A 15,046-nucleotide genomic window follows, 5' to 3' on the forward strand; every position below is an offset into this window, starting at 1 on the left:
AACCAAAGTGTCCTTGGGTTTCCATTCAGAGGAATTATTTTGGCTAAAGCTGCTGGGAACAGAGCTTTTTACCATTTTATACAAAGCCCAGAACTACACCAAACCTACAATTCCATGAAGAACAAAAACCACAAATCCCTAAGGCACCCAAACTGCTCCCAGCAGCTCAATAACTCTCCCAGGGGGTGGCTGGGTGGAGCTGACCCTGTGTTTTTCAGGAATGGTTCACTGTGATCGAGCACTACCACCGCACCAGTGCCACCATCAACGAGCTGGTCATCGGCAACGAGTACTACTTCAGGGTGTTTGCTGAGAACATGTGTGGCCTCAGCGAGGATGCAACCATGACCAAGGAGAGTGCTCTGATTGCCAAGGATGGTGAGCTCGTTATCTGTTTGTTCTTAGTCAGAGGTGGGACATTTTCCCCGTGTTTTGCCATTTTCTGTGGTCTTGGATCTCAGACTCACATCAGTACTGGCAAGAGCTGGCAGAGGAGTAAAGCAGCTGTTGTGTGAGAGGCAGAGGGTCACTGCCCTCCACTGGAGACTTGGCATCAGCTTTCCGAGCACTCCTTCCATTCCAGGCAGGCAAAAAAGCTTGACAACCCCTGCTTCACATCTCTTGAGGGTGGGGCTGGACAAATTCTGGTTCTGCAGTCAAAAATCCTGACATTTCAGGAGCTGTCGGTTCAAAATGGTACTGTAAACTTTAGAAAAGATAATAACTGCCCATTTATGGAAGGGAAATTCCTTTGAAAGGAAGGAATACATGACTGCCAGGATGCAGAGGACAGACAACCTGCACAACCCACACTGCCAGGCTGAAACACTGAAGGTCCTCTCTTTTAGAAATGGGGTCATGAACTAAAGAATAGCTACAGGAATTCTTTTTCATCACTGCTTACTTGCTCTTCTCATGAGAGCAGGAATCAGGCCTGAGCTGCACTGAAGTCATGATGAGAGCTTGGATCAGCTTTCAGTGAAGCAAAGATGTTTAATGATACCTGTGCACAGCAAGAGATGTCTGTCTGTCCGACTATTTTAAATGCCAGCTCAGTTTGTGGCTGAAAAGGATTTATTGGTGGCAATCTCCATTGCAGAGTGAAGATAAACTGGCAGTGATAAAATGCATTTTACTGCCATGTTTTCCTTGTTCATCCCTTCAGGTATCTGTACTGACAGTACACTGTTTGAAGCAGAAAGAAAAATGGATTTTCAGATGCAGAGACAGTTTGTAATCAGAACAAACTGTGAGAAATAATTGGCAGCAGAGTGAACAGGGCTTGCCAAAGGCAAGGCAAACCCTGCAGCACACAGGTCATGTCCATCCTGCTCTACAGCATGCAGGGCATCCATGGAATAAACATGGATTATTTTGTGTTCCACCCACACAGGAACTCTTCACAGCCATTTAACACCTTTGGGTGTTTGTGGCTAGCACAGGTCTTTCCCATGAGAATTTTTCCTGTGTTTTATAAACAAAGATAAAGTTTGGATGTTATTAAAAACACTGTCTCAAGACTTGGACAGTGCAGGCCTGGCCAATCAGGCCTAGGGGGAGGTTTCTACTGACCAATCTGAGTGACCTCTGAAAAATCTATATAAGTTGGAATCAAATAATAAAAGCTCTTTTTTTTTATGCCACACTGAGAATCTGGGTCTTTTTCTCTGCTAGCAGCTCAACAGCGACAGGTGTTTAGCTACCTGCCAACCCTTTTTAAATAAATGTTTTCTTTTCATTTCCCAGGCAAAGTGTACAAGTACCCAGTTTACGACGACTTTGACTTCAGCGAGCGGCCGCTGTTCACGCAGCCCCTGGTGAACACCTTTGCTGTGGCTGGCTACAATGCCACCCTCAACTGCAGCGTCAGGGGCAACCCCAAGGTACAGCCCAGCCCTGGCAGCACCCCTGAACCGTGGGTTTGACTCAGTTCAGCCTGAGTGTAACCCGGCAGTAAAATTTGGAATGCCGCTTGTGCTGTTTGGCTCGCTCACAAGCCAGGCTGAGGGCAAACAGAGTGGTGGAGGTGATGAAAAATAACACAAAAAAAGGACCTGCTCACCTGTGCTATTACTATATGCTATAATATATTACTATAATACCTATAGTAATATAATACCTAATAATAATATTATCATTAAAACCTAATATTAAATCTAATAATGAATACCAATTTAATGCACAGGTAACTCAGTGAAGGGGCAGAACCCCAGGAAAAGGCTGGGATATATTGGGACCCTCACTGAAAACAGCTGTACAGTTAATAAATCAGTAAAAGCTGTTACTAAAATAAAGCCATAATTACTCTATAAAAAGCAGATTATTCTTGAAGTAAGCACATTGCAGGAATGGTCTGGGTAGCCCATTTTTTTCTCAAACCCACCACACAATGTGTCTTGCAGTTTCTCTTGAATTGTGTCTTTTTCTGATCTATTTTCTGTTGTGAGACACTGAGCTGGCCTAGTAAAGAGAGAAATCCAATATTCATGAACACATTTGCTGTTCATCCTTCACCATCACAGCTTCTGACTGTCCAAATTATTGTGGAAAAATATGCTTTTCTTACTGACTTGGAGTAAGTGGATGTCAAAAGCTAATGGTGAGATGTTTGCTGTCATTACACAGTCCTTGTATTGATAACAGGCTTGTACTTATGACTTTGATTAGGTGATAAGAGCAGCACTGCAAAAAAAGGTGCTAAAAACCTATGGTGCAGCCAATGTTTATCTTTAAGATTTACAATTTCCTTTCTATCACTGCTTCATCTATTTTTTTATCATTTCTGGATTACTCAGCTTTAACTGCACACCACACCACAAAACCAAGATAAAATATTTTCAGTTCACTTTTCAGTTCGCAGGTTTGTGCATTTGGGCTTTCTTTCATGGTTTTGGGGTTTTTTTTGTTGATGCTGGTTTTTTTTGTTTGTTTGTTTGTTTTGTTTTGGGGTTTGTTTTGTTTTCTTTTGGGGCTTTTTTTTGTTTTGTTTTTTGGGGTATTTTTGTGTTTGTTTGTTTGTTGGTTTTTTGTTTGTTTTTTTTCCCCCCACAGCCCAAAATAAGCTGGATGAAGAACAAAGTGGTCATCATGAACGACCCCAGGTACCGAATGTTCAGCAACCAGGGCGTTTGCACGCTGGAGATCCGCAAGCCAAGTCCCTATGATGGAGGAACTTACACCTGCCGAGCTGTCAACGAGCTGGGCGAGGCTGAGGTGGACTGCAAACTGGAAGTAAGAGGTAAAAATAAAGTTTAAAACATTGCAAATACCTTTTTACCTGAGCATCGTCTGCACTGGAGGTGAAAATATGCAAGGAAAATGCAAAACGGAATTCAACTTTTTTAACTTTGTTACTTCAATAACTCTGTTAGGACAAAATAATATTGGTTGCTTTCTTTTTGTTTTGCTTTCAGTAATAGATGAATTTTGTGAATTTCAGGTAGTTTAGGATTAACTGGGATACCATGAATGGCAACAGGACTTGGATTGGGCTGCTGCTGAATAATCTCAGGACAATATTTTTCAGAAAATCACTTCCTAGGAAAAGATGGGGTTGTATTTAGCCGGACCAATTCCTACCAAAGGCTTGGTTTCAACTGTGGAATAAACTAAGTATTTCTTAAAAAATTAATCTGAGGTTTTAAGTAAAGCTGCCTAAAGACAGCTGATGGGAAGTGTTTAACTAAGAATTTAGAGGGAATTTAGGTGGTATCAAGATGTCCCTAATTATATTGCTTCCATCATCCTAGTCTATAATGAAAACCACATTTAAATTTTTATGGATTGTATTGTGGTAATTTTGCATTTCAGTTTCCATTTTCTGTATTTTCTGATGTATCTTGTCCCACAGCTCAAACTTGCCAGCAAGAAGACATTTCAATAAATATTTGATCTATGTTAAATTGAACACTTAACTAATAGAATGCGAATATGCATAACATATTTCTTAGTTCTTATTTTTCACTTTTAAGATGCTCTCTTTAAAAGGTGATGTCCTCATTCTGGAAGTGAGATTGTTTCCTTAATCACAAGCAAACTTTCTATTTCACAGCACAGCAGAAGATCTGAACACCTGAGAAGGTTGCTTTGTCTATTTTTTCATACTGAAAAGCCAAGTTAGGTGGCTAGGTGAACACAGCAGCTGAAGCTTAGCAAACCAGGATTTTGGGTCCTGGCTCAGGGTTTGCTCTAGGCAAATACAGAATATTACTATTAAACAGCCAGAGTATAAAGACATCATTCCAGCTTATTTCTCTTTTGTATTGACTTACATGTTGATTTACCATCCTCTCAAGTTTCCCAGCCTGTTTGTTCATTTAGGAGAGCTTCCCAGATGGCTGCTGACACAGAGCAGAGACCTGAGGATTTCTGACTCACTGGAAATGAATTCTGTGTGTGTTTGTGTGTGTTTGTTTTCACATGTACAGCTTTAAACTGGCTCAGCTTTATTCCAGCAAGGAACCACCAAGTTCTGGATTTGTGAGATGATGACAGTTAACAGTTGAATGTTGTCTGAATAAGAATTACAGACTTGAGGCTATGCTGCCTATCTGAATGTACAACCTACAGTGTTATTACTACAGGTAGTAGGTATGACTTACTAGTAAGTCATGCTAGAGAGCTCTATGCCATGCAATAGAATTTATTCTAGCAAGCTATGTTTCCTTATGTTGGCTACAACTACTTCTAGCCTTCTATCTCTGACATATTGGAGAAGTTAAATTTATCATGCATATAAATGCTCAGCCTCCAAAATGTCTGAACAGCCTAGGAATAATGAGTGAATTAATATTATAATTGTGCACAATATTTGAACAACTGACTAGTTAGTAATACTCTGGCTATGAATAGTATCAGTAAGCTACAATTTTCTATATTTTTAGCCATTCCCTTCCATTATTTTAGGTGTAAAATTAACTCCCCTAGTTGTTGCTAAATTAAATGCTCATTTCCTGAAAAAGTTTTAGTGATAGTTACAAGCCAAACAATTAAAATAATAAAACCTTATTCTGTCCTCAGAAGAGGTTTTGCATACACTGATGTTATTTTACATAGACAATATTTGGTTCTTTGATTTTAAGTTTTGCTGAGTGAACTTAAACATGGAAGTTACTTGACCAGCTCAGTACAACTGCACATATAGTGCCTTTTTTGTAAATGTAAATGTGTGTGTAAAAAGTCATGTAATAGATAACTCTTTCTCATCCATCTTGAAAGGTATATGCAGAATCTCATTACATGTTTCACACTCATCTTACTACAGAAAATACCTTATATATCTTGTAAATTTGTTGAGGTAGATCCCTAAATTTGGCTCCAAATCTCCCATTACAAGCAGCAAAGAACTGATTCCTTATCAGCTTCACTGAGGTTGATGAAAATAATTAGATAAGGTGCTGTGCTTCTTTTATCATGGAAAAAACAGCTTTGGAGAACTTTTATCTCAGAAGTGAAATCAAGGTTGGTGATCACTCTAATAGTAGGTTGATGTATAAGAAATATTTTTTCAAAAGGTGTTAAGATCAACCAGGAAGAATTTCAAATGCGAATAAATTCCACTATAAATATTCTAATTCTGCAGTGATCTATCATGGAGTAATTAACCCAGGAGAACCACTCAGCTTGGCGGGGGAAAATCAGGTTTACAATGCGCGTACTCCTCTGGACATTCCATTTCATTCCCACCCTTTTTTCCACATGCAAACGCATTTTCTGCATGCAAAGTGTGCATTTCTTGGTGTTTTTTAGATTAAACTAGCTAGTGTCTCATGGCATACGTTGTCTATGTCACATGAGCAAAGAAGGCCAAATTAATCAAGACAATACCCAATTATATGGGTATTTGTTATCAGAATTACTAAGGTTTTAGGCATATTTCATAGAACTTCATGTGTCTATAAAGAATTCATTTAATGACTGTGAGTAGGTTTGACCAAAAGGCTTAGATCTTTCCAGGAGAAAGAAATATGCATTTCAAAAAACCAGCTCTCAGTCAGTTTGTAGAATTATTGAAAGACCAGAAGTGTCATAAAGTCATTTGCTGCACTTAAAATGCATTCTATATAACAAACAATTCTTTATTCTTTGGTTACAAATTAGTGGTCAGAATGACAATCCATGTCTGAACTTAACCTACTGATTTTAAGGATCAGATCCAGATTCAATTACAAGCAGAAATTTTTACTTCATTTCCTCTATAACTTATTTTACATTCGAGTTCATTTGGGTTCAGAAAATTTGACTCTTTCTGTAGAAATGTCTTTTCCCTTGCAATCTTGCCCAGATTCAGCACATTAACAGTGCAGCTTTAAAATGACAGTGATGCCCACAAACTGGTCTTGCAGTACATTATGCATAAAATTTACAATTTCAGTCCTAAAACATGTTAGGAGATCAGACTCGATAATGTTTCTGTAGCTTTTGAAGTATTAGGGTATTTTTTTAAAAGGCCACAATAGGTACAAAGTTTAGTGCTTTTGTAGGTATACACATAGTGTATATATGTAACTATATATGTTTAAATATAAATAAATATAAATATAAATGTATATATATAAACACATATATGGGTGTTTTATAGAGTCAAAATGTTTAATTAAAGGTAAGGCCTCCTACAGAGGAAATAGAGTGCTTTAAGTAATGTAAATGTGGATATATGACAAAGTACATACTTTAGTGCACAGGTATGTAATTAGTCTGCACTTGATTATTTTGCCTTACAGAGTTTCAACATATATATATATATATAAGCTTCAGTGTTATGTGTGTGCCTTTTTTCCCCTGGTGGAAAATACTATATATATATATGTGTTAGCTTCTTTGAAGCTACATTTGGAAACTTTTATCATAAATATAGTTTGGTCCCAATCTGTACTTTAGACTAATTAGAGGTTTTTATAGTTACTTGTACCTATTAATCTAGTTTTTACATATTAATGATAATTTTGAAGTGGAACTGGATCCCTACCTTTTACTCTCCATGTGCTTCTCTTCCTACATATTTTACATAACTAAGGATTAAATTATCATCTTGACATAACTGTAACAATAATTTCACTCCACATTTTCTCTCCACTTTTGTGTTTGCAATTAAATTGTTACTTCTCTTTCTCTCTCTCCCTTAGCTACACAGTAAGGATTTTTGAATGTATATTGTCATCTAAGGTAAGCTTTCATATGGTTCTTGCATATGAAGCTTATGTCTGTTTATAAGTCATACAATGTCTGCCTAGTATGGCATGATTTTCATTATGTCACTTAATGAAAATGTTTTTATAAGTTAGCAGCATGATGGTTTCAATGCATAGAAATTCAGATTTTAATCATTTTAATAATTGCTTGTCACAGTAATTTTTCTTAGTAGTACATCCCATATCTTCTAATAGCGCATGTTTAAATGGAATTTAACAGTGCACGAGTTATAATTAGCACAAATAAAATGCAAGTAATAAAAAGAGCATTTTGTATTTACAGCAAGTTATTTCTTTGTAGGAATATATCTCTACATAAACAAAATATTTATTCCAGTGTTAACTTCATTTAAAAGATGAATGATTCATAGCACAACTTGCACTCCATGAGCTGAAAGAATGCCAAAAAGCTGAAAGAATGCCAAAAAGCATGCTTTTTTTTTTTTTTTTTTTTGGTCTGTATTGTGCATCTACCTAAGGTTGGGAGGGAACAGTTCAGCCACAGGGACAATGTTAAATGAGACAGCACAGTCTCATAATCACTAGTAACTAATAGCATTTTAATTGAATAATCCTCATGTTAATAAAGGTTATAAATTCTCCAAAAATCTGAACTCAGCATAAATGTTGTGTGTAAGTATCAGCTCAGTTGCATTTAGCTGAAGCAGAGAGAGTTTTCCTCACCCTATGGCTATGTACTTTTGCTTTAAAGCTTTTGGTGTCTTCCAGGAAAAGCTCAGAAGGTAAGTGCAGCTATCAACTGCAGCTTGCAGAACACAATATTGATGAGGATTTGTAAGGGGAATTTTAATGGTATATAAGCTTTCTCAAAGCAAATTGCACCCTTTGTCTGGAGAAAGGGCACATCCTAAAGTTTTTAGCAAAATATTTATGTTTTGCCCCACTGTTTCCTCTAAATCTCCTTTGATTTCAATGAAATTCACAGAAATACTCCTGTGCTCAATTTCCATGGCTTTTATTTCAGTGGCACAAGACATCCACATCCTCTATGGGCATCACAGCTCAGGATGTCTTCTCTGTGTCTATTCTGAGCCCTTTTTCAGTTTGAAGCCATCTCCCCTTGTCCCATCACTACAGAACCTTGTAAATAGTCCTTTTCCAGCTCTCCTGTAAGTTCCCTTTAGCTACTGGAAGGTGCTCTAAGGTCTCCAGGCTGAGAGACCTTCAGGCTTCTCCTCTCCAGGCTGAACAACCCCAACAAAAAGGGAGCTTTTGAAGTGAATTTAAAAGCAAATCCAAAATGATTCTTCAGATTTCCCCAGCAGATGAAGTTTCAGCTTTCATCATCTTCCTCTCTCTGGAGACTACAGGCACCTGTATCTAAAATTCTGGCTTTTTTTCCATGTGATTCTTTCACATTTGTCATCCCACTTGTTATTTTCAAGCAACACGGTAAATATTTTGCTAAACACCTAGGAAGCATTTAAAGACCCAAAAGTAGAATAAATTGAATATCTCTGCATGTTCTCCACAACTCATCCTGGTCAGGTGTTTTCTACATCATCCCCCTGCACTGACTTCCATCTCTGACCATCCTCCACCCAGCCTGATGGAAAGCCAGGAGAGTTCTTTGAAGTGAAGCTTATCATAAACCATTGCATGTGGCGAGATAAATGACTGGATGTAGGATATCCTAGAAATTAAATTAAATTCCCCCTGCACAGGAGGACAGGAAAGGCTTGTACAGTACTCCTTAAATAAGGATTAAGTGGCACGCTGGACTTTTGTGCAGGGTTGAATTTTACCACATCTCAAACTATGTGATAGGGACTAAAATTTGTCACTTGTACCAGAAAATAAAGGTACAAAGGTGTTGCTCCAGGGACCTTGAAGCTGAATATTCCCATTTTTTCCCCCGTTTGCAGGTGGGCTTTCGTTCTTCAGACTGCTGATGGACGGAGTGCCTCCGCACATCATTGACTCGTACATGCGAGAAACGCAGGCAGACAAAACTGAAGGGAAGTGAGAGTCTGTCAGCAGTGCTTCCTCCCCCTGCACTGGAAGCTGGTAGCAGAATAACAGCATTTTAGTTCTTGCAATGACAGAAAAAACACGTGTGGTGGGGGGGGTTTATGACTTTTTTCCTTCTTTTTTTTCCTCCTCAATTGTCCTTTTGTTTTCCCTACCTGCTCTTACTGAAAAGAAAGAATACGCATGGATTGCTTTGAGGTTGAAATGAAATTAACTGAAGACAACACACGTTTTGTAATGTTCAGCTTAATTTTCTGTTTGATATCATGTTCTGTTTTTTAATGAGGAAAGAGGGGAAGCTGTGTAATGAACATAAGGAGGCAATCAGAGTCTGTACTCGGTGGTACAAAGCATATCTTTCTCAGACTGGAAGTACATGGATTAGCCAGTAGATGTGCAATAAGACCCTTGGAATACATACCTCTGATAATGTATCTTATTCACCTGAGAATTGTTCAACAGAATATGGTTTTACTATAATGTAACTAATGCCTATGTAATTAATGATCATTTAAGCTGAACATATCTTCCTATAGAAGTTTTGATTTCCTAAATCTGACCCATCGGTCTCTCAACTTAACTGGAATAGTTTTATTTAATGTACAATAAATATGAAGTGTTTAAGATCTATTAAGTTCTTGTTTACTGTTATTTATTCTGTCTCATTTTACCCCATTTCTTGTTTTATTCCACATACAATATGGCAGGAACTTGTACCCACCACACTGAGTGGAAAACAATTATCAGCAGGTACCTAACCCAGTGGGCTTACACTTTAAGATACGTGACACAGAATGTGAGTGAAGATAAATGCTGCAGACACATGCCATTCTTTATCTCTATGTTTTCAATATTTTAAGTGTTGTAAATGCCAACCACGATGGTTTTTATCATTCTGAATCTGCCTCCCCCTTTCCCAGTAATTCACAGAGCTCTTGCAGGTATCACATCAGGAAAGGAGCTCAGACTCAGCACTGGTGAGTTCCCTGTGAGTGGCAAAAGTGCCTGAGATCAGGAAAATGGCTACATTTCTTCTCCAGCTGCAGCATCATTGACCTCCAAGGGTTTTAGGAGAGAGGTGATTGTCCCTGAGTCTTCAGCAAACCCTGAAGCATGTGACTCACAAGGTCACACATTTTTTGGCCAGGCTGTAAGCTCCCTACTGCCCCATCATTTATTGTCATTTATTTACCAGTTCTCACCCTGGCTGTACAAACAGGGCAGGTTATGTGCTCACTGGCTAATGACTGATCTCCAACTAGGGTTTATAAAGATAAAGGCTACTTAGACCAGCAGCAGGTTACAAGATGTTTACATGATGTCAGTGCATTTTCAAACACTCAGCAGTCAGTAATTATGCAATAATGAAAGAATGTGTTACTCTGAACTGCCACGGCTGAAATGGTGCTTTTGCAGTTGAAGTACCACTTCTTTTGCTTTGAGGATCTGAATGAATTTTCTCACATTGTTCTGTGAATCTTACTCACTCAGATAGATAGATAGATAATTTTTCTTTCTCCCCTCTTTTTATCTTTGTGATTTCTTCTGTAGTGCTATCTGTGCAGGGAAGCAATTCTGCATTCCCAGTGACCCTGGACATCTCCCCACACCTCACCTGCATTTCACACTTCTCCTGCCAAAATCAATCCTCTCCCTCATGTTCATTCACACCCACACATGAAAGAAAGCAATACATCTACTGGGAAGAGAATTTCATACAGGATTAATAATTTCTGTTTATTCTGTATCTCACCAGTGAATTGGGACTCCCTCAATCTATTTTGAAGCCCAGAAAGCTGCAGGAGAAGGTCAGTTTGATTAAATGCCAGAGTTGGTAATGCTCTGGCTATGAATAACATCAGTATGCTGCAATTTTGTACATTTTTAGCCATTTCCTTACATTATTTTAGGTGTAAAATTAACTCCCCTAGTTGTTGCTAAATTAAATGCTCATTTGCTGAAAAAGTTTTAGTGATATTTAGAAGCACAACAATTAAAATAATAGAACCTCATTCTGTCCTCAGAAGAGGTTTTGCATGCACTGATGTTATTTCAGCTAGACAATATTTGGTTCTTTGGTTTTAAGTTTTGCTGAGTGAATTTAAAGATGGAAGTTACATGACCTGCTCAGTACAATTGCACATACAGTGGCTTTTTTGGTAAATGTAAATAGAAAAGCATTTGGCCCTCATTTAAAGTAGTATCAGTCTGTTATAGTCAGCACCAAAAGCACCAAAAGTTATTGTGAATTTGTCAGTAAGCCCAAAAATGAGGCACACAGCCACCTGCACTCTGTATGAATAACATTCACAGCTTCAAGCTTATGTCTATCTGCCTCCCCAGTCTTAATATACCTCACATAACAACCTGGAAGCAGCATAAACCTCAGCTTCTGCAGGCTCTCTGTCGATGGAATTAGCTCCTCTAATTTCTGCCAGCTGCCAGCAGTGCTAAACGCCAAGCTGGACTAAGCTCCTTTTCCCCGTGTGAGCAGCGAGTGTTGGACTCAGCTGCCCTCAATTCCTCCCCTCTCCCTGCATCTGCCATTGGCCATCCCTGGGCTGGGGATGCTCCAGGCCAGCAGGAAGCTCAGGGCAGCAGGCCGTGGGTGGCACTGAGATGAGTGGGCATTAATGTGCTATAAATTCATGCTGCACCCACTCTGCTGAGCAGTTACCACGCTGGATTAAAAACTAACCGACTAGGAGGGAAATGCTAGGAGGGGTGGGACAGGAAAGGGATTTCTGGTAGATCTAAAACAGGCTGAAGAACCTTATCTATAGAATAACAGAAGGTAAAATTTTGATTTATGACAATTTGCCTAATGGGATTCTCCAGGGATGATGTTTGATAGACGAAATAATGACCAAACCCTGAGAGTTAGGAAAATGCTGACCAAATCTGCAGCTAACACCAGCTTAGGAAAACAGAGATGTAACAAAGACAGCAACTACAGCAAAAGCAACTTAGAGAGAATAGAAGCAGCAGAATATCATGCTGTAAAAGATGTGCCACAATGCTCCAAAGAAGAAATTTCTCCAAAGTCACAGGAATTTCCAGGTAATTAGTGAACCTGAGAGAGACCTAGGAGTAACAGAGGACAGCAAATACAACCTGGTCATGTGAGATAAAGTAACAGCAAAACATCAAAGCCTGTGAAACAGTGAAACTAGTAATACCTCATGGTTGGGCTGCCCGATGGCTCACAATATGTGAGACCAGTTTAAGTCTCCAGACAGATGCATTATTCACATTGTGTGTTTGCTATGCACAGCCTCCATCAACTAGTACATGCTGAGGTTACAGTTCAGTAGAACCTTTAATAACATTTTCTTTCCTGAACACTTGCCTGTATTCAGTGGGAATTCAGTATTCTTGAAAGCTCTGCCTTGGTGCTCAGTTTGACTTACATTAGCCAAAGAACATCACTGCTTGGACTAACAAAGCAGACCCAAACATGTGAACACATACAGAGAGACACACAAAAATTATTCAAAATTAATTTTAAAAAGGGAGGGTTTTTTTAATGAAGCCAGAGGAACATATTTGGTCTTCTCTTGGCTTGCTCTCTTTGCCCATGGAAGGGTATTTGGCACATAAATGCTACAGTAGAAATAGAGATCTATTCTCAAACTGGTGTATGTGGAGGCTGATATAGGCACTGAAATTACCTATTTGCACTGAAAGAGCACAGCTACTGCCAGCACACTATTCCCTCATTGAAAACAATCTCACAAATACAGAAAGGGGAGGAGGAAAAAAAGACGTGTAATCTTTTAAAGATTATTTAAATTGGGATATACTATTTTTAAAGAGGTCTTTATAGTCAGAAATTTTTAAAAATATTCCTTTTGTAAGAAATGTTTCAAGCTTCCTGAACTTTCTTTTAGGGGGAAAAAAAAGTGTAATATTGCTACCTTTTACAGAGCACTGTGCTTTCATAAAGCACTTACTTTATGAAAGGCTTTTGTTGCATTTTGAGATTCTGGAGCAAAAGGCATTCTATTTTAAGCACAGTGTATTTACTGTCACTTGACTTTCATGTCCTGCTTCCCTGACTGACAAGTAAAGCTGCTGCTTTGGGAGCAGAAAGGTATCCTGAATACTGAGGAAGCACTGGAAGACTAAACACACTGGACGTTAAATCCTGTGTTCTCTTCTTCTATGCTTTGTTGCTGAACACTTTTTAAATTAAAACAAACCCTTCCCTAAGCCCAGTGATAAATTCAGTAGGGAATCTCTTTCTTCCTTTAATGTGGCCCTCAGTTTTTAAGCTACTTACTTTCCCCTCCACCTCTTTCCCTAGTTTCTCTTCTTTTCCTCCAGATATCCAAAGAGCTTCAGCAATCTCTCCATAAATACCAGTAGCATTATGTGCATTTGCCACAGTGATGCACAGAATATTCAATGAAACAGAGTTTAACCTTCTTCCAAATGTAGTAGGACTGGGGATCTGGCTGGTTGTGAATCTGTCAGTTTCCCTTTTGCCATTCTCTGGTTGGCTTTTACTGAACCTTCCTTTATTATACACGACCTTCTCTTCTGCTAGCAGTTCCTATCCCCTTTGTTTTGGCCTCCAATGACAATTGCTATTATCATACTGGTTTTAGAGATCTGTAAATTAAATCAGCTGATGAATGATGCAGCACTTGGAATGTACAGAGCATGTTGGGGCATTTGGAAACCACCATTTAACATGTGTCAAGCATTCCTGACTCTTGCAGGAGAGAAACCTACTAAAACACATAATAATGTTATCAGCTGAAGTGCATCAGCTCACTTTCAATATGAGGAAGTGGCTCTGTCCAGGAAATTGTGGTGTCTGGACTGAAAGTTGCACCCTCTGGCTCACAATGGAATACCTTTAAAAAGAATTCCTGATACTAAGAAGATGCCATTTTGGTTTATTATACTCATTGCAAGGTGTATTTCACACTTTCTAATTCATCTACACCAGGCTCACCTTTTCCTTGGCCTCACCCAGAAACCACACACCTTCCTGGACATTCAGGGATACATCTAAAGTCCTTCCCATGACCAACTCAAACCATTTGATGTGCCACAATTTCTGAAAAGGTGCATTTGCTTGGCAGCATCCACTCTAAGCAAGTCAAGGAGGTGAAGTCCTGTGTAACACCATGTCCAGGTGCTCTGTAGGATGTTAAGTCTGAGCTCCCCAGGCAAGGGTCTCCTCCAGGTGATGGAGGGATTCTCACTGGTCAGTGGGGTTACCACCCTGCAAGCACGGCTGCCCTGTCCTGCTGGCCGCAGGGATGTCACCTGCTGCTCAATCCCTGCTGCTCAACCCCTGCCTTTCTGCTTTGCTCCAGCAAAAATCCTTGCCGGGCACCTGCTGCGTGCAGCCCTGCCGTGGGCATTATGTGCACGGTACAGCGTGTGCAAGGGAAATGAGCCGAACATGGCAAATCCTAGGTGAGAGCGGGATTCCCCCGGCGGAGATGAGATTGGGATGGGATGGGATAATGGGATGGGATGATGGGATAATGGGATGATGGGATAATGGGATGGGGTGGGATAACGGGATGGGAGCGCACGGGCGCATCTCCCAGGTGCAGCCCCGGGTGCCCGCGGCCTGCGGAGGGCAGGGCCCTGCCGGGCTCACCCCCGAGGGCTTCCCCACCACCGCCGAGGACTTCCCCGCCGCCGGGGATCCCCAGCCGCACACGGCGAGCGGAGCCGGCAGAGCCGTGCCCGCTGCGGGACGAGGCAGGAGATCGCGGCGCGTTCGGCCGAAGCCCCGAGCCGGGCCGGGGCTGGGGCTGGGGCGCTCGCCTGGCGTTGGCCGAGGCGGGGGCGGCCGTTCCCCTCCGGCCAAGCCGCTGCTGGGCGTCGGCCTCTTCCGC

The 15,046-nt window shown here is 40.2% G+C and overlaps 1 protein-coding gene across 7 annotated transcripts in view; it reads left to right on the forward strand.

Annotated features, from left to right (window-relative positions):
• The window catches only part of MYBPC1 (myosin binding protein C1), a 63,816-nt gene extending 54,010 nt beyond the window's left edge, over nucleotides 1-9,806 (forward strand). For 5 of the 7 annotated variants that reach the window (XM_085049594.1, XM_085049596.1, XM_085049595.1 and 2 more), the window contains 6 exons: nucleotides 219-378; nucleotides 1,747-1,883; nucleotides 3,052-3,238; nucleotides 5,582-5,640; nucleotides 7,125-7,164; nucleotides 9,077-9,806. In XM_085049594.1, the coding sequence (XP_084905720.1) occupies nucleotides 219-378; nucleotides 1,747-1,883; nucleotides 3,052-3,238; nucleotides 5,582-5,640; nucleotides 7,125-7,145 (564 nt within the window). In that variant the 3' untranslated portion in view covers nucleotides 7,146-7,164; nucleotides 9,077-9,806. The remainder of the gene's footprint in view (nucleotides 1-218; nucleotides 379-1,746; nucleotides 1,884-3,051; nucleotides 3,239-5,581; nucleotides 5,641-7,124; nucleotides 7,165-9,076) is intronic. The other 2 variants (XM_085049597.1, XM_085049600.1) reach the window with 2 other exon arrangements.
• Nucleotides 9,807-15,046: the final 5,240 nt, after the last annotated feature.

The sequence above is a fragment of the Lichenostomus cassidix genome, chromosome 1Ab, assembly GCF_008360975.1.
Source record: "Lichenostomus cassidix isolate B80296 chromosome 1Ab, HeHo_3.0, whole genome shotgun sequence".
NCBI lineage: Eukaryota > Metazoa > Chordata > Aves > Passeriformes > Meliphagidae > Lichenostomus > Lichenostomus cassidix.